Source organism: Myotis lucifugus, unplaced genomic scaffold (assembly GCF_000147115.1).
Source record: "Myotis lucifugus unplaced genomic scaffold, Myoluc2.0 scaffold_603, whole genome shotgun sequence".
NCBI lineage: Eukaryota > Metazoa > Chordata > Mammalia > Chiroptera > Vespertilionidae > Myotis > Myotis lucifugus.
The window spans coordinates 313,894-334,331 of NW_005871651.1; the positions used below are offsets into that span (position 1 = coordinate 313,894).

At 42.1% G+C, this 20,438-nt stretch overlaps 1 protein-coding gene across 1 annotated transcript in view; it reads left to right on the forward strand.

Moving 5' to 3' along the window:
• Window positions 1-20,438, forward strand: part of LOC102427293 (arginine-glutamic acid dipeptide repeats protein) — a 215,182-nt gene that overhangs the window by 107,509 nt on the left and 87,235 nt on the right. The window contains 1 exon segment of the mRNA XM_014447016.1: window positions 13,907-14,005. Within this exon segment, the coding sequence (XP_014302502.1) occupies window positions 13,907-14,005 (99 nt within the window).

Genomic DNA, 20,438 nt, shown 5'->3' on the forward strand with positions numbered 1-20,438 from the left:
CCGGCCACTGGTCACCATCTGTGAGACAATTGGTCAGGACCCCCCACTCCCCACTGGCTCCCTCAGTGCCTGGGAGCCGGGTGGCAGCCCTGCCCCCCCACCACCATCACTGGTCGCCATCTGTGGGGTGATTGGGCCCTGGCTCGCACCTGCCTTGGTCTGGCGCCACCCGCTCACCTGCTCCACCATTCCGCCAAGGTCCCGCTCTTGTCGGGGCCCATCGGGGCCAGCAGCACCTCCACTTATGCCTGCTACCAGTGCCGCATTGCCACCCCCTGGTGGTCGGCGCACATCATAGCGAGCGGTCGAACTCCCGGGCGGACAATTTGTATATTAGGCTTTTATTATATAGGATCTTATTTTTACCTTTGGTCTAGAGGTGAACTTTCACAATAGTTAGGTACACAGTTCTGCTTTATTTGTTCATTCATGTTAAAATGTATTTCTTTTTACTTACATAAAAACAGCTTCGAAAAAATGTAGAGGAAGAAGATGTAATAAATGTGTTGGCCTCTCTTACCGAAAGAGGAGGGTATTCCTAGTGACAGTGGGCATACTCCTTAACGTATGTTGGCAAAGATAAGTTTCATTATATGATACTTTTTTTAAAAAGACTTTTTTTTAAATACGTTTTTATTGATTTCTAGAGAGAGAGGAAGGGAGAGGGAGAGGGAGACACTGATCAGCTGCCTCCGCACCCACCACCACTGGAGATCCAGCCTGAAACCTGGGCATGTGCCCTGACTGGGAATCGAACCAGTGACCCTTCAGTGCATGGGACATCACTCAACCAACTGAGCCACACCAGCCACGGCTATATTTTACTATTTTAAATTGTGTTCATCTATAATTGCAAAATTGCTTTATTAACAATTTTATGTTATGTTAATAATATTATGTTAAAATATGACAAAGCAGCGGTGCTCCTCTGGAAGATCTTCCAAGTGTTTCTGTGTATCCTGTTCCAGATTTGTTTTCTCCTGTGCGGTTTTACTGGGCCCCTCTGCACACTTACAGCTTACATATACTTTGTAAACATAACGCTATATGACATATAGATGGCTGATAGCATTCTGATGGGATTAATTCAGCTATCTTTAGGTGCTTGCATTTATTTGGCCTTTTACAAAATAGACCTTTATATTTATCCGTACAAACTGTAGCAGAGCCCTATAGTTTCAGACTAAGGTTTTCTAGAAAATATCATGCTGACTTATTTTTACTAAATTGATATTGGATTTCATTCTTTCTCATTTCCTAATACAATGACTTATTTTTCTCAGAAACTTATTTACATTTTTATGTTTACCTTCTCTCACTAACACTAAATATCTATATATGCTCACTTGTGTGTGGGGGGGGTGGGGGTGTGTGTAAAATTTGTAATCATGCAGCAAGGATTTCACCTCTTTCTGGACAGTTTTATTCCCTGAAATATGGATTGCTGTTATACATTTGGGTTAAGCTTTTTACATATTCAAGAGAGTATATATTTGTTTGCTTATTTATGCATATCCACAGCTCCTTCAAAAAAAGGGTTCAGGACTTCCAATAGCTTAATAGTTTTTTATCTATGATCTATAAATATCACTGTTTTTTAACCATTGAATATTAATCATCTTCGTTTTCTGAGCCATAGCTCAGTGGTAGAGAGGCACTAAGTAATTGTTGAATGATTGAATAAATAAATAAATAAATAAGGTTCAAATCCAAATCACATTTGATTACCCAGAACTTGGTGGTGTGAAGTTGTCATAGCAGAGTATGCCGATAGGCCTATTCAAAGGGTCATTTTTCATCTTTCTCTCCTTTATTCCAAAATATTAAGTTTATAGAATTTCTATTTGTTCATCCAAATGGACTTCACTGAAGGAAGCATCTGGCCCTGGATCAGCTCTGCAGTGCTTAGGACTCTCGTGAATGCCAAGTATTTTCCAGCTCCCATTGAGGCATTGCCAGGAGCCCTTTGATTACAGTTTGTCTAAAAATATGATCAGAGTCTTTTGACATTCTTTCCACACCACACCCTTTACTTACAGTCTTCTCTTTTTACTATTTTTCCATTCAGATCAGTCATGATTAAGCGGTTCTCAACCTGTGGGTCGCGACCCCTTTGGGGGTTGAACGACCCTTTCACAGGGGTCACTTAAAACCATCGGAAAACACATATATAATTACATATTGTTTTTGTGATTAATCACTATGCTTTAATTATGTTCAATTTGTAACAATGAAATTGGGGGTCACCACAACATGAGGAACTGTATTAAAGGGTCTCGGCATTAGGAAGGTTGAGAACCACTGGGTTATAGGATGGTGGTTTTTCTCTCAGGGTTTTGATGTTGAAAACAGTAATGGGAAAAGTCGATATGCTATATGATTTCTTTTTTATGGAAATCCAGTAATTTTAGAAGAGTACCTTATATAAATCAATCCTGACAAACACCTTGTTTTATTTATGTTATAATAGGATATTGGAGTCAACTGTGCATTATGTGTTAAACATAGAATAAGTGAAGATGAAGAAAGAGACCAGGCAGCTGAGGTTTCTTGATATAATCAATACCTGAAAAACTGATTATCAGCATAATAATATGTAAATTTGAGTTTTAATTTATTATACTTGGACCAATCAGAAAAATTTTTAACTTTTGTTTTGAAAAGTATTTGTTTAGAAATTCACCATTGTGGCTCTTTTTGGCCTGAGAACTTCATAGATTCACTTCTGTACAAAAGCTGAAGGCAACAACACTTATAACATAAAATACATGATTTAATCTTTTTGCTTCATTTAGATGAAGATGACTTTTTAAACTTAATGCTTTAGTATTTTTGTTTCTTTTTAGATAATCAGTAGCTTGATTTAAAGTTGAACTTTGTGCCCCACTTTATTCTTTCCTCTAAACATGACAGTTTCTCAGGAGCAGGTGGGGAGACAGAAGGCCACTCAGAGCAGTGACCTCCGGTGACAGCGCCTTCATTACTTATTGCAGCAGTGATCTCACTGTGGTCATTTAACTGAAATGTCTGCTCCGAGGCAGCAGTTCCCAGTTGTGGCCCCCACTTTGCTTTCCCATGTGAACCACTCTCACGTTTCTTGAGCCATTTCTTTCTTTTATCTCCTTTTTATATAATAGTTTTATTGATATATAATTCACATACTATATATTTCACCCCTTTAAAGTGTACAAATTGAAGGCTTTTGGTGTGCTCACAGACTTGTATAAACAGCATCACAATCAATTTTGGACCATTTTCATCACCCCAAAAAGAAATCTGTACTCATTAGTCACTCCTCACTTCATCTGAATGGAATTGTACAATATGCGATATTTTGTGACTGGCTTCTTTTAACTGAGGGTAATGTTTTTGAGTTTCATCCATGGTGAAATACTAGCCATTTTTATACATAGCCATTTTATTTCTCCTCTGGTGAGCTTTATCTGTATGTCTTTTAACTTTTTTTTTAAGATTTTAATTGATTTTTAGAGAGAGAGAAACATCAATAGGCTGCCTCCTGCATGCCCCCTACCAGGGATTAAGCCTAAACCCGGGCACGTGCCCTGACCGGGAATCGAACCGGCAACCTTTTAGTGCACAGAATGACAGTCAGCTGAGCCACACTGGCCAGGGCTATGTCTTTTAAAATATGGCACCTCCATTAAAGTAACACTCCCCAGATCTGATCAGCATAAGGTGGCAAGGAGTAGCCTTTGTTTTCCTACAAGCTTATCATTTTATTATAGTCTAAGCTTTCATGAAGCACAATACATTTTTTTCTTGTGTTTTTGCCTTGTTTTGTTTATTTTTATATTTGCCTTTGCTAAACTATTTTTCTCTCACCCTCAGCTTTTTTTTAATATACTTTATTAATTTTTTACAGAGAGGAAAGGGAGAGGGATAGAGAATTAGAAACATCGATGAGAGAGAAACATCGATCAGCTGCCTCCTACAATAAAATTAATAACAATAATAAAATTAAAATATATTGTTATCTGGTGTTTATATGTTAGGCAAAAGTTTAAGTGCTTTTTATGAATGCTTTTTATGAATGAATTCACGTAGTCTTCACAACAGTTTTATGAGGTAAGTAAGGTTATCACCTACAGATTAATAAGCATGCCCTGTCATACATTATAATTTAAACTTGAGGACAGGGTAATCCTATATTTACTGCACTTCTTGACATCTCCTTTCTTAAGGTTTAGGATGTATTTTGGACATTTTCAATCTATAGTCCATTGTTTTGTTTTCTATATTTGTTGACATATCTTGTTAGGATTATGACGGATTCAGTCTCTGTGGCTTGAAATAATCCTATTGGTATCCCCTCTACCCTGGTGGTTTATTTCTTCCCAGTACTTTCAGCGTGGCTTTCACTTCACTTTCTAGAATTACAGGTTCTTCCTCATAGGAATCTTCTTCAAAGGTGTTGTCGTCTTTTTGTCTCTGCTACATAGATCGTCAGTCTCCTGTTTCCACCCTCCCTTCGTTCTCTCCTGCTCAGATTAGTGCTTCCTTGTTTGGCTTTTCTAGTCTAGGTTGAATGACCTTTTATTTCTTGTTTTTCCTTTTTTCTTGTTCCTTACATTGACTGTTGTAATAGTTCCTGTTATCTCTATGTGGTAAGTTGCTGAAAAACTGTGCTCAGGATCATAACCCTGTTTTTGTTGCCTTTAACTCTAGCCTCTTGCGTATCTTTAAGAACTTTTGGTGTTTCTTCTGTCCTCCATCTGGATTGTTCCTTATTTTGAGTACAGCCACGGTTAGTCATATTATACTGATTGCAGCTTTTCAGAACCTGCTCTGTGGGGTCATCTTGGTTTTTCAAGACCGTAAATGTCACCCCGTCGGCCGGCGTTCATTGGTGTTCTGTATTTTCATGATTGCGTTAATGTTGTTATTTTATGTGTGAGTGTTTCCTCTTCTCTGAGCTGGTTCCCGAAAGGAGCAATGACAGTGCTTGCTGTGTCACCGCAGCTGAAAGCCCCGAGCCCCTCGCGACCACAGGGCGCCATCCTGCGCTGCTCCAGGACTGAGCCTTGGCTTCTTTCTAGAACATGGGTTAATGTGAGAACCCTCTCTCTGCTGCTTCCTTAGGGAAGCGTGGCCTCAAGCCCGATACTGAACCTTCCCGTTTTTTGTCTGGTCTTTAGTTCTCTTGTCGTAAAAGAGTAGCGCGAGGAATGATGAAATCACACAAAGACCTCATACAGTTCCTAGCACATCGGATGCTCGGCCAACTCTGGTCCCCGCTCCTATCGCCTCTGTGACTCCGGGGCCGGTGTGGGGAACCATTTTTCTGCCAAGGCCATTCGGATATTTATAGCATCATTCACAGGCCATACAAAATTATCAACTTAAAAATTAGCCCGCTACATTTGGTCAAGCATTTAATTAACTCACTCCTAAGGCCTTGGCAGGGCCAGACCAAAGGATTTCGTGGGTCTTATACGGAGGGCTGGGCATTCCCCACCCCTGCTCTCGGGGCTGGCATGCTTCCTGAACTCTGTAGTTACTCAGTATTGGAGGGAGGGTTGGTCAGCAACTGTGTATTTCCTTCTGCAGATTATCTGGATCTTTCCCTCCTCCCTTACTCTCAGCAAGTACATTTCTTGTCTTTGCCATTATCTCTAAAATGTGCTCCCATACGAATATTTAGCCAAATTTAGCCTCTCTAGTGCTTATGTCATTATTTGGGATGACAGTGGCCGACAAAAATAAATATTGTGCTTAATTTTAGTTATAGTTCCTTAGTGTAGATCTATGTTATATTTTGAGTTTGGTACTAGGTCAATTGACACCTGTGAATCATGTGTTATGAGAAAAAAAAAATTTAAGTTTTGTCTGGAACAGATTTTGGCAAGATTTTTGTCAATTTAACAGCCTAAGTGCCCATCAGTAGATGAATGGATTAGAAAACTGTGGTACATCTACACGATGGAATACTATGCTGCTGTTAAAAAGAAGGAACTCTTACCATTTGCAACAGCATGGATGGAACTGGAGAGCATTATGCTAAGTGAAACAAGCCAGTCAATGAAGGAAAAATACCACATGATCGCACTCTTTCATGGATAATTAAGACCAATACAAACTTTTGAACAATAATAAATACAGAGGCAGAGCTGCCTCAAACTGTTTGACGGACTGCAGTGGGAAGGCCAGGGAGGGTTGGGGGACAGGAGGGAGGGGAGTAAGAGATCAACCGAAGGACTTGTATGCATCCATATAACCATAACTAATGGACATAAGACACTGGGGGGTAAGGGAGGGCAGGGGCCTGTCAAGGTCAATTGACACCTGTGAATCATGTGTTATGAGAAAAAAAATTCAAGTTTTGTCTGGAACAGATTTTGGCAAGATTTTTGTCAATTTATGTCAGTGGTTGAAATAATTAAAACTACAGAGAGAATTTCAAGATCTCTTCTAAATCCAATTTTTTTTTCCTTTCTAAGTTATTTTGGCAGTTTCTTGCAAATAAACAGCATATTTTGCAGAGTAAAAAACTTGAAATCTACTGTTCTTAATGGATTGCAATTATTTAATATTTAGTGTGATTGCAATCTAATTCAGATAGGCTTTTTCTACAGTTATAATAGCTGTAATTGTAAAAAGATGCTTTGGTCTACTAGAAACTGCCAGACGCAATGCCATTTGATCTAAAAAGGTCACCGTAAAAGAGACATTTAAATTAAGTTATAAATTACAATTGAAGAACAATATTTTGATGTGTGAGAGCAGAGATGTCAGAGCAGGGAGATGTAATTCATGGGTTCATTATAGAACAGAGGTGCCTGACAGCTGAGCCATGCCAAAAGGAAAATTTATTTGCAACATCACACAGACAGAAAATGGCAGCTAAAATGAGAAGCCAGAGTGGAAACCTGAAACCTTGTGGTAATACGCAGTTTATGCTAATAAGGCTGCCCGAGCCCCAGAGATGTTTAATGATTGCCGTAATATAAATGAGGTGTTGGGGCATGTGCACATTTTCAATCTTATTTAAATTAAGGCCTCGTCCTTACTGTATAAAATAACACACTTTATAACCAGGCATTAAGGTTGATTCTCTCACCTCTCTGTCCAATATACAGATTTGCTGAAATTTCAGAATTATTTAGGCAGGAGAGTTAAAGCTTGAAACAAGATTTCCATCATGATAGCTTTGAGGAAGGATATAATTTAATGTTTATAGCAATCCATGAGAAGTTCAATCATGAGTTAATTAAACTGTAGGCAGTCATTAAGTATTATTTATTCTTTGGAGAAGCTTGCCAGTAAAGCACTTATATATATTAAATTATAGAAAGTAATAAGCAGGGAATGATTTGTCAGGCAGAGCGAGAGGAGCAGATTTAACTTGGGCAATTATGCAGAAATGTGTTTTTCTTCTGGTGGCATGATCCTTTCTTCCTGCTGTCACACGAAGTCAAAGGCTATAAGGAGACAATGGAGGATGTGCAGGCGCTAGCAGTGTTGGCCTCATTGAACCCTGGCTGTTTGAATAGTCTTAGGTGAGGCTGTGTACCTAAAATATTACTCCCCATGGGATGCCACCGTACAGTTCATAGCCCTCTGATACTTCAGAGTCTGTTGTCACCTTGTCTCATTTAATGATTTCCATTGTCCTTTGATACAGCTGAGGGATGGTGGTGTTAGGCCCATTGGACAGATGAAAACCTCAGCTCAGCTGGCTTGTGACAAAGCAGCTGTCAAGACTCAGATCCTGCGCTGTGTTCACTAGGATACAGAAGGCATGGCTGGGGCAAGTCTATGTGTAACTGGCTAAATGGGTCCAGTTATATATCCGGCAGTGTGGTTGGCTCTCTGTGACTCAGTGTAGCGGTTGCATTTGTTACAGTGGAACCAAACCAGGAGTTTGTTTCAGAAGCTGCTCTGTTTTAGCACCAAAACCCCCAAGCAAGCCTGCTCTGTGAGTTCATTCCTGCCCTCTTTGCTGGCACAGTATCTGGAAGAAGGAGGTGCTCGGTAACTCTTCACTGAATGAATGGAAGGCCTTTCTGAGCCTGACGCATCCCACTGGATCTTGGCACCAGAGGTGTGGCGTGGCCGGACAGGGCTGAGTGGGCAAGACCTGATGGGGAAAGAGTTCCTGTTTGCTCTTCCAAGGTGAATGAAAGGCCACCACCTGAGGATTCTGTGGAGCAGGCCCCGCAGAACGAGGACAGGGCCACCAAAGAGTGACTTGAGCGGCTCAGGGGTTGGTGAAGCATTTCCATTGTGGATCAGATGCCCCAGATCTTGACCTGTGCCTTAGGGGACGATGGAGTTGACGTGAGTAGAAGAGCAGCCCTACAGTTCAGTCACATGGAAGCAGATTGACAAGTCCTTGCTTCCCTGATTAGACACACGCATGCGCTCCTGTGCAGACGAATTTGAAGGCAGTGGATTGTGCTGAATGACTGGCAGAGGGATGGGGATGGTGTGAGCCACGTGCTTCTCCCCCCAGTAGCTTGCGAAGATTGGAAGCTGGTTGGTCCCTGCTTTTTGCAATGATCTTTTCCCAGTGGCTCCAAAATGGTACAGATCCCTATCCTCCACATTAGAATTGCACTTAATCCCAGATTTTACCAGCCTGGCTCGGCTGCAAAATGGACAGGCAGGTTTGTTTATCTTGCTTTAATTGCTTTCCAAGGCTACAAACTGAAGCTGTAAGGCATTTGAGGGCGCACCCTCCCACCCCGCTTCGCAATTTCTCTAGGGAAATGGTAGGAAAGCTTATCCTCATTAAAGAACTTTAGCTTAGCAGTGCTGGGAGGCCTGAACTGAGTTTCCTGACGATATAGATGCATCTGTGTGGGCAAGACCAGTTGGTTAACATTGGAAACCCACATCATGTTTTTCATGAGATGAAATTATTCTAATTCTTCAGAGCTAGATGCTGTATTAGAGGGGAATGTTTTTAATGACAATTTTTGCAGATTTAAGATAGCCGGTATTAGGTAAACAGCAAACTCTAATTTACATGAAGAACAGAGTTGAAATATCCGGCTTAGCTCTTCCTCAAACATTACTTGGGCCCTAGTCTGAAGAACGAAAATCTTCACAATCACATAGAAAACAAACTCCTTTCAAGAAGGGCTTGCTTGTGTCTGTCGCATCAAGCAAAGGCAGCAGGTAAACCCAGCCTATTAGGAACCTAGTGTGTGGATCTGACATCTAGTTAGGTGTCGTATGAAACCAGTACTTTAAACCAGCGGTCGCCAACCAGTGGTCCATGAGGTCCGAAAGGTTGGCGACCGCTGCTTTAAACTGCTTCTCACAGGTTACCCGTCTCCGTTTTGCATTTCTGACGTTCACGGCCGTGTCTATCCCCGGGACCTAGAATAGTATCTGGAACAGTGTGACACTCAATGAATATTTGTGGGAGGCTTGCAGGGTATCCTGAACTCCAGTAATCTCCCCAAAGTGCTCAACAGATAATCTTTATTCTTGTGAAGCTATGTGGACCATAAAACCGTTAGTATGTAAAACGCATATGTTTAGTAAAATATAACTAAAGTACTTCTGTAAAGCTCTCAGAATTTCCTCAGCCAGGATTCCTGGAAAGTGGAAAGAAATGTTTTTAACATCAAGAAGAAGGTGACTGCCCCGGCCAGGTGTCTCAGCTGGTTGGAGCATCATCCCATATAACAAAAAGGTTGCGGGTTTGATTCCAGGTCAGGACACATACCTAGGTTGCAAGTTCAATCCCCCGTTGGGGTGCTTATGGGAGTCAACTGATCGCTGTTTCTCTCCCTTCCTCTCTGTAAAATTAATAAACATATCCTCGGGTGAGGATTCAAAATATATGTATGTATTTTTACACAAAAGGAAGAAGGAGGTGACTGTTTAGAAAGGTTCCATTTGGTTCCCTTGTAAGAGGAAGAGGCCATGCTGGCAAGCCCGTGACTGAGCTCTCGTGCTGGCCTCACTGTGTGGTTGCTGACAGCACAGTGTTCCCTGCCTGTGTGTGTTCCATGCAGATCTCATCACTGTTGGTCAATACTCTTTTTCCTTTTCAAATGTGTCTTTGTGTAGAAGTGGGAGAGGCAGACACTCTAAGTATTTATTGGGTTTATGTTATGGAATGTAATATTTTCAGAAATAGGACTATTTTAATAGGACAGTAGATCAAATAAAAGGGAGGAGTTTCCACTATTTAGAGATCAGAGTAGCGGAAGGAAGCTCAGGTTACCACAGAAATTGCAGCAGCTTCTTCAAGGGAAAGTGTGATCTCAAATCAAGATTTGTAAAGAAGGCGGGCGTGCTGGGCTGTGTGTAGGAGGAAATGCCTCTTTCTCTAAGACTAGTAAGCACCTCACTAGAAATTTAACTGAAGGGGCCCTGCCAGCAGGAGTCAGCCTCTCTGCTACATGGGGCAACCACAGACACACGCGCAGTAAGTTATTCAAAACCTTGCTCCCAGCGATCGCTTACAGCTCTCCGTTTCACTGAGAGGCAGGCATGTCAGCGGGAGCAATGGCATTGGGTTGCACTTCAGTCACTCGTTCACTTTTGCAATGGCATTTATGTTCTCATGAGTACTTTCCTATTATCAGCCATAGAAGGTTTAAAATTTTTAGAAAATTTCTGTTGCTGAACCAGAGTTTTAATGAAATTTTGTAAATTATTAACATGAGTAATTAGGTGAAACATAAGTGGTTTTTGTTTATAGTTTAACCATTCTTTTTTAATATGTGTATTTTTATTATTATTACTGATTTCAGAGAAAGGAAGGGAGAGGGGGAGAGAGAGAAACATCAATGATGAGAGACAATCATTGATCAGTTGCCTCCTGCATGCCCCACAGTGGGGATTGAGCCGGTAACCGGGGCATCGGACCGTGATCTCCTGGTTCATGGGTTGACTCTCAACCACTGAGCCACGCCACCTGGACACAGTACTTTCTCTATATCTGAGAAGGCTACTCTCTAGAAAATGGATGAAAATCGATATGAGACCACTCCCTTTCTTTTTTCTCTTTCCTATTAAAAATACATGGCAACACTCACTTAGCATACTCTATGCTATACAGTCCTAGCAATTTCCATGCATTTGGTATCCTCACAAGAGCCCTGAGAGCTAGGTTTATTATTACACTAATTTTTAAAGGTGACGAAATTGGGGCCCAAAGAGGGATAAGTAACTTGCCGAGGTCACACACCTGGTAAGCAGTAGAGCTAGAATTTGAATCCATATTTTGGCTCCAAAGTCCAGTTTTTCATCACTCCTTGTAATTACCCCATATACTGTAATTACCTTTTGCAAAATGTTTGTTTGCCATGAGCTTTTTATTAAGAATTTATAATTTGATCAACTTGAATTGATTTCAAATTATCACTAAAATGTGTGCTTTTTAAAAAATTAAATAGGCATGCAATTTTTCCTTTTATTCAGTTCCAATCAAGATTGGAGTTCCAATTAAGCTCTCTTTATAGATCCTCATTATATTATAGGATTTGGCACATACTTGCTTGGTCTGGATATTAGGCAGACCTTGAAAATCTAACTTTATTTTACACTTATGAAAGCAGACTAGATAGTTTTCAAGCATTTGAAAAATACAGAACTTTGAGGATTTAGTTTGTTTACTTAGTAAAGTATAGTATATTCTTTTCTTTTTAAAGTAGTCTAATGCTAAATTTTATAAAAATACATAAGCTAATACCTAGCACCCGTTTCCTTGCTCCCTCATCCCTGCGCACTGTACCGCCACCAAAGCAAGATCCAGCATTCACCTTGTAGGCGTTTTGTCTTGTTTTAAGGTAGTCGGCTTATTGTTATAATTAACATATAACCTTGACTTCTTTGCACAGTCTGGATTTAAATAAATTGGGGGCCTCTAAACTGTGAGAATGCTCTGGACATTTTAATATATAAAACATTCTGTTTCCATGAATGAGTATTTGTGAAATGTTTATTTCATTCAACAAATATTGATCACAGGCTTTGGCCCAGCCCTGGCACTAGTAAGGCAGTCTGTGCACCAGGGGTCCTCAAACTACGGCCCGCGGGCCACATGCGGCCCGCCGAAAACATTTATCTGGTTGCCGCCGCTGCCTGTCCTGCTTAGCAGCCGACTCATCCCGGGTCCGCAGTGCGCATGTGTGGAATGTCTGAGGGACAGTGAACTGGCCCCCTGTTTAAAAAGTTTGAGGACCTCTGCCAGTGTACACCCTTCTAAGACTCTTCTACTAAAGAGAAGAAACTCAGGGCTCTCTCCTTGTGGGAGGCCACAGCTCTTTGCCTACACCTTGATGATAGTAGTGCCTACAGCCTACTTGATATTGTCATCCTGTATGTGTTGTATCCTCATAACACATCCCCACTAGTTTGTGAGTTTTCTGGAAATAAAAACTGTGACCTAATAAGGTTTGTGACTTATTTGTACTGAGTGCTCAGCAAATACCAGTGGTTTGTTCAAATAAGGTGGTGACGCACAGGTGAAAAGATCAGAGTTCCACTCCCTGAGGGCAGGGATGCCTCTGCCTGTTTTGTTTGCTGCTGCACCCCCAGGGGGTCTAGTACAGTGCCTGGGTGTAATAGGCACTCAGTCAACAGAAGGCAGAATGCATTCAAGTAAATGGAAATTTAGATTTGGGTTCAGGCTACCTAGGGACACAAGTTAAAGGCATTTAGTGATTAATTTAACTAGTATTTCTTCTGGATCACCTTGTGCTGCAGACTGTGCTAGGCATCAGAGGTACAAGTCTTAGCCAAGACAGATTCTTGTATCAGAGAAATAGATCAGATTTCCAGTGAGAGTTCTGGAGGAATGGCCGAAATGTGGAAAGGTAGATTGAGCACGAGGATCTTCCTGCCTGCTACTTCTCTCCACTGTCTGCAAGTTGACACTCGGGGACCAGGAGTGGGTGGGGTCACAGAAAGCAAGCCAGAGACAGAGGGGTCCGTGGCGCCAGGCACTGCCTGGGCTCAAAAAGGATATGGAGTGAGGAAAGTTCATTAGAATGTGTAGATAAACTAGGATCTTCATTCATATGTACTGAAATGTTAGTAAACGGTTACAGAATTATTTGTTTCTTTATAAAGCTCTGACATTTTAGGTACCTGAAATTTTTTTAGTGAAATTACTGCAGTTTAAAGACTTAAGAGAAAGAGCATAATCTAGACCAGTGATGGCGAACCTTTTGAGCTCAGCGTGTCAGCATTTTGAAAAACCTGAACTTAACTCTAGTGCCGTGTCACATATAGAAATTTTTTGATATTTGCAACCATAGTAAAACAAAGATTTATATTTTTGATATTTATTTTATATATTTAAATGCCATTTAACAAAGAAAAATCAACCAAAAAAATGAGTTCGCGTGTCACCTCTGACGCGTGTCATAGGTTCGCCATCACTGATTCTAGACTCTAGATTCTAGAATGTTGTTAGGCTGCTTTGGGGAGAATGGGACAGAGTGAGGATCGCCTTAGCTGGGTTTGAGTCTCTTGGCTCTATTGCCTACTGGCTTAGTGTGGTGAGCACCTTTACTCGACCTTTCTTTGCCTCAGTGTCCTCATCTGTGAAACGGGATGATAATAGTGCCCATCCCGTAAGATTAAATGCGAGAATACCTTCCTTATAGGATTAAGAAAAATAATGAGTGCACGGGATGTGCTTAACACTGTGCCTGGCCAGCTGTTTAGTAAATATTTGTTATTGTTCTTAATTCTATTCCTATCATTGCCCAGAGGCTCCCTGCCCTACCTGTCACCCTCAGAACAGCTGGACCTGGAAGGGTGGCTGAGTAGGAGCAGATGATCCTGCTGACTGAGATGATTGAGTCTGTGCCCAGTTAGCAGTCCTGCTAGTCGAGTAAACGCGGGGGCTTCCCTTTGTTGATGTGCTTCCCGCTGTTCTTTGTTCCGTTAACTAACTAAAACTGTTGTTGTTTAGCTACACGAAAGCGGATATGATGCCGGCAAAGCCCTGCAGCGCCTGGTCAAGAAGCCCGTGCCTAAGCTGATCGAAAAGTGCTGGACCGAGGATGAAGTGGTAAGCTCGGGCCGAGCGGGCCTTGTGGTCAGGTCATTGGGTATTTGCTTCTCCCTGTGTGTGACCTCCTGCTGCTCGGGGGGGAAAGGGGCTCATTCCAAGGACTCAGTCACGTGTACAGACCGGCTGTGGCATCCATCGGGCAAGGGAAAGAGCCTTTAAGCTTCAGGTTGTACAGAAAGGTTTGATTTTAGTAAGCTGGGGTTCCATAGATAATGGCAATGATTTTCCCAGGTTTCATGGAAAGAGAGAGGAAATAGAGTTATTCTTTTAAAAAGTTTGTTAGTTGGTTGGTTTTTGGTGCAAGCTAGTGTTTGACACTTCCCTATTTTAAAACACAAGCATATTAAAACCAGTTGATACATAACCTAGAGTAGGGCTGGTGACTTTTTTTATCTTGAAGGCTTGCTCAAATAAATACATTGGATCTTCCATATGCATTCTGTTATCATGGCCCTTAAAGAAGGTGAAGAGGTAGAAATGTGCACACAAATAGAGATTCACAAACCCACAGATTCCTACCAGCAGAGTTCTCATGAAGCAGGTCCCCATCTTGTGACTTTTGAAAGGCATTGCTAGAAAAAACTTAGAGTGCCTGTGCTTTTGCCAATGAGTGTTACCTACCGCTTGACATTTGCCCTTTAGGTTGAGTGAAATTAAGAGAAGGCTGGCACTGTGACACACATTGAGTGTACGTTCCTCACCTGTATTTTAAAATATGCCAAGAAAGTGTGCTTAGAGATTTTATACGCTTTCATGATCCTGCTCTTTCATTTTTTCAGCACTATTTGTTGAGTGCTTATAATGTGTCAGGAGCCATATGAAGAAGAACACAAGGTCCCTCCTCACAAGGCTTATGTTTTAAGAGAGAGACCACCGGTAAATCAGTATGTGTCAAGTGGTGGCATGTGTGCTAAGGTCTGAAGGTCAGGGGTACCCTGGGGTGGGGTGCTTGCTGTCTTTGTAAGGGGCTCAGAAAGGCCTGGGAAGTACCACTTGAGCAGAGACCTTGGTGAAGTGAGGAGCTGAGCCTTTGGGATATCAGGGGGAATTCCGGGCCCTAAGGTGAAAAGCACACCTGGCACGTTCGAGAATTAAGTAGGAACACATTGTCTGGAGGTGGGTGGCAGGGGAGGGGTCTTGCAGGGGGCAGATCAGATGTGGCCAGTGGACCTACAGTCAGCACCTCGCTGTTTGCTCTGTAGATTCTGAGCCGAGGAGTGGCTCAGTCTGCCAGTGGGTGCACTGTGCTGAGTGGAGAGTGAGCTTTGGGGGCTGTTGTGGGAGTCCGGGTCCAAGACCAGGAATTGTTAATGCAGTGAGATCTCGGGTATATACTGAAGGTAGAGTATGAAAGTTTGTTCATGGTTGCCCGGGGGGCGGGGGTTGGGGGGGAGTTTGAGAGGAGTGGAAACATCTAGGACACAGCGGAGATGGACTGAAGTGGCCCTTGAAGGTTGGGTAATAGTAGTCCCTTAAGACTCTAAGTTTATCGAGTTTATCAGGCGTATGTGAAGTTGGTGGTGCTGTTTGAAGTTAAAAATGTTTCAACCTTACATGATTATGAAAGTGATGGGGACATCTTAAGCATTTGAGATTGTTCAGACAATGACCAAAGTAAAGATGTTAAACTCACTTGTTTTGAAAAGTCATTTGATGTTGTTTTTCACTGTAGACCTACTTGGGTGAGGAGATAAGAGATTTGATTGATAAAAACTTAAAATTCTACACTCCTTTGTAGAAGAAAGTCACAAGGAGATGAAAAGGATGGAATGTGTAGAATGGGGCCAGTTACACACATGTGCACACATGTGCGATAGTGGTTTCTCGTCCTTACTCTCCCTCAGTTCTGGAGCTTTTCCCTCCTGCCCATTTGGTCTCTCCTCTCCGCCACCTTGTATTCCTGAGGGCCCCTCCCTTTTCCATGCTTCCCCAGCTCCGCGCTAGTCATGACCCACTTCTCTCTCCCTTAATTTCTGCCTTGACCTTTCATTCCCTTTGGAATTTTAAAATTCCAGCTTAAAAGAAAGCTCTTCCTGCTTAAAAGAAAGCTGGCTTCCTTTTCCTACAGCTTATATGGGGCACAATGTGGACTGAGCAGAGAGTGGATGGGAAGGGGCATCTCACACACTGGAAAAGTCCAGCTCTATTTGAAAAACGAAGCAGGACTCCAGCGCGCTGTGCATTCCAAATACAGGGTAATGATACAGGGTCATGTTTCAGTGGGAGTTTTGAGATTTTTTTTCATTTATCTTTATTGTTGAAAGTATTACAGATGTCCCCTTTGTTTTTATTTTTCTCCCCATTAACCCCCTCTACCCAGTACCTGCCCCTCCCAGGCCTTCACCACACTGTTGTCTGTGTCCATGGGCTGTGCATACATGCATATAAGTTCCCCAGTTAATCTCTGTCTCCCCTACCCACCCACCCCTTCCCTCTGAAATTCATCAGACTGTTCCATGCTTCTATGTCTCTGGATCTATTTTGTTCATCAGTTTATTTTGTTCATTAGATTCTACATTTGAGTGAGATCATGTGATACTTGTCTTTCTCTGACTGGCTTATTTCGCTCAGCATAATACCCTCAAGGTCCATCCATGTTGTTGCAAATGGTAAGAGTTCCTTCTTTTTTACTGCTGCATATAGCATTCCATTGTGTAATGTACCACAGCATTTTTACCCACTCATCTACTGCTGATGGGCACCTGGGCTGTTTCCAAATCTTAACTATTATAAATTGCATTGCTATGAACATAGGGGTGCATATATTATTTCTGATAGGTGTTTGGGGTTTCTTGGGATACAGTCCTAGAAGTGGGATCACTAAGTCAAATGGCAGTTCCATTTTTAACTTTTTGAGGAAACTCCATACTGTTTTCCACAGTGGCTGCACCCGTCTGGATTCCCACCAGCAGTGAACTAGTCTTCCCCTTTCTCCACATCCTCTCCAGCACTTGTTGTTTGTTGATGACAGCCATTCTGATAGATGGTACCTCATTATTGTTTTAATTTGCATCTCTCTAGTGATGTGATGTTGAACATTTTTTCACGTCTCTTGGCCATTTGTATGTCCTCTTTGGAGAAGTGTCTATTTAGGTCCTCTGCCCATTTTTTGATTGTATTGTTTGTCTTTCTTTTGTTGAGGTGTATGAGTACTTTATGTATTTTGGAAATTAAGCCCTTATCAGATGTATAGTTGGGAAATATGTTCTCCCAGGCAGTGGGCTCTTTTTTCATTTTGTTGATGGTTTTTTTTGCTGTGCAGAAACTTTTTATTTTGATATTCCACTTGTTTATTTTCTTCTTAGTTTCCTTTGCCCTAGGACAGTGGTCGGCAACCGCGGCTCGCGAGCCACATGCGGCTCTTTGGCCCCTTGAGTGTGGCTCTTCCACAAAATACCATGTGGGGGCGCGCACGTACAGTGCGATTGAAACTTCGTGGCCCATGTGCAGAAGTTGGTTTTCGGAAAGGAGATAGACGAAACAAGTATACAAGACAAGTGTGGATGGGAGAGTTGGAAGGGGTCGACCTCAGCGAACGTACCTCAATCAGATTGAGGACGTTTTTAGCAAAGGCCAGCTTAGGAGTACCCTAATTAAGTTAATAACAATGTACCTACCTATATAGTTTAAGTTTAAAAAATTTGGCTCTCAAAAGAAATTTCAATCGTTGTACTGTTGATATTTGGCTCTGTTGACTAATGAGTTTGCCGACCACTGCCCTAGGAGATGTATCGGTAAACATATTGCTACGAGAGATGTCTGAGATTTTGCTGCCTATGGTTTCTTCTAAGATTTTTATGATTTCACAACTTATATTTAAGTCTTTTATCCATTTTGAGTTTATTCTTGTGTATGGTGTAAGTTAGTGGTCTAGTTCATTTTATTTTATTTATTTTTTTGGCATGGACCTGTACAGTTTTCCCAGCATCATTTATTGAAAAGACTGTCTTTACTCCACTGCATGCTCTTGCCTCCTTTGTCAAATATTAATTGAGTATAATGGCTTGGGTCGCTTTCTGGGTTCTCTGTCTGTTCCATTGATCGATATGCCTTTTCTTGTGCCAGTACCATGCTGTTTTGAGTACAGTGGCTTTGTAGTATAACTTGATATCTGGTATTGTGATTTCTCCAACTTTGTTCTTTTTTCTCAAGATTGCTGTGACTATTCAGGCTCATTTTTGGTCCCATATAAATTTTTGGAGTATTTGTTCTAGATCTGTGAAATATGCCATTGGCATTTTAATAGGGATTGCATTGGATGTATAGATTGCTTTGGGTAGGATGGACATTTTAATAATGTTGATTCTACCAATCTATGATCCGAATGTTGTTACATTTCATGTTGTCCCAAAACTCCCTTAAACTCTCCTCCTGCTTTTTAATTATGTTTTTCCATTTGCTGCTCTGAATGTGTGTTTGTTTGTTTTTTCTACCTTGTCTTCTAATTTGCTGATTCGGTCCTTAGCTTCTTCTCGTCTACTATTGAATCCTTCCAGGGTGTTCATTATTTCAGCTATGTCATTCCTCGTTTCCAATTGGTTATTATTTATTGTTTCAACTTTTCTTTTCATGTTGGTGTAGCTATCATTAAGTCCCTTATAATTCTTATTAAGTTGCTTGTAATTCTCACTGAGTTGTTTGAGCACCCTTATTACCATTACTTTGAATTCTTTATTTGACAAACTGCTTGCCTCCATTTCATTTAGGTCTTTTTCTGGCGATTCCTCCCTTTCTTTCATTTGGGAATTGTTTTTGTCTCCCCATTTTTGTCCCTTTGTTTTTGTTTCTGTGTATTAGGTCAGACTGCTACACCTCCCAGACTTGGTGACATGGTCTTATGTAGTAGTTGTTTTGTGGGACCCAGTGGTGCAGTCTCTTAGACCTCCTGAGCTGGGTGCTCTAGGAAAGCCCCTGCTTGAGTGATTTGGGTTCTCCTATTGTGGTTGCGTCTTGAATGTTATTGTCTCTTTCGTGGATGGGATCTCCTCTCACTCTGGCTGACTATGTGGCTCAGCCCCGACCACACCGTGTGAGTTGTTGTGCAGGTGCTGACAGAATAGAACAAAATATAGCACCACAAAATGCAAAACAAAACAAAAACATACACAAGACTCCTACAGCAACAACAAAAGCAACCACCAGAGAAGAGAGAATTAGAAAAGAGACCAAGAATGATAGAAGAAAAGAAAGAAAAAAATGAGGAGAAAAATAAAACAACCAAACAAAAAAACACAAAAACAAAAAAAGGGGGGGGGGGATATGTAGGTGCAGAGCTGAAATAAATTAAAAGTAGGGAAATAGGGGAGTAGGGGAAGGAAAACAAGTTTAAAATACAGGAGGAAAAAAAGAAGAAAAAATTTTGAAAAGGAAAATAGAGGAGAAAGCAGATAGACCCAAAATTAGGTGGCGGGGTGGGGGGGGGGGGCGGGGAGAGGGGATGAGAAAGTAGGAGAAAAGGAAAAGAGAGAAAGAAAAAAAAGATTGAAGAGGAAAATTAGATATATGATCGAAACAATAGAAACTAGAATAATAAACCAATAAAGCAGTTAAAGAAGATACATAAAAAAGGGAAAAAAGAAAAGAAAGATTAAAAAGAAAAAGGAAAGTGAAGTGGCATTCATTTCAGCAGAATTTAGTGCCCCATGGGCGCGCCCTGTGGATCCTGCTCTTCTGATGACTGGCTGTTCTGTCTGCCAGTTCTGGGCTGCCCGTGCGATAGGTGCTGACCGTCGCCAGGAACTGTCCTCTGGCTTTCAGCAACCTGCTTGAAGCTCCGAGCGATCCACACACAGTGTGTGTCCTTCTCCACGGGACATGGCTGCAAGCAGAAGGGGCCCAGAGCTGGGTCAGCAAACTGCCCCTGGTTCCCGGGCTCCGCCTCTCCCGGCCTTTGCCTGCCAGCCAGCCGTCAACCTTACTTGAAAGTCTGTTTCTGAAAGGGCTTTAGGCTGGGGCGGTGCTGCTCAGATGTCAGGGAATGTGGTGGGTGTGTTTCCCTGTTCCAGAGCTGCTGCTCTGTGAGTGGCCCCAAACATTACTCTGCCCGAAGCTGGGCAGAGATCCTTGTATGCAATCCAGGGGGACCCACTGGAAACGGGTAGCCAGCCGCTCTCCTGTGCGGGGTTCCCGTGATAATGGGGCGCTCCGCCCCGCCCCCAGCCCAGTCACTGACACTCCCTGGAACTGTTCCAACCCGTCGGCTTGGCCTCTGCTTTTGTTTCCTCTGAAAAGGTCAAAACTCCGGGTGTGGCAGGCAGGGCTCCCGAGGGTGGGACCTGCCGGATCACCTAGGGCGGAGTTTTTTCTTTTCCTGCCCTGAGGCCACTGGGAGGGTTAGCTCCTCTGAGGAAAAAAATGGCCCTTTTGGTTTGGGGGCCTAAGACCAAATGCAGGACTCCTGGCTGCTGCTTTTCCAGGGCTCCCAGCAGTG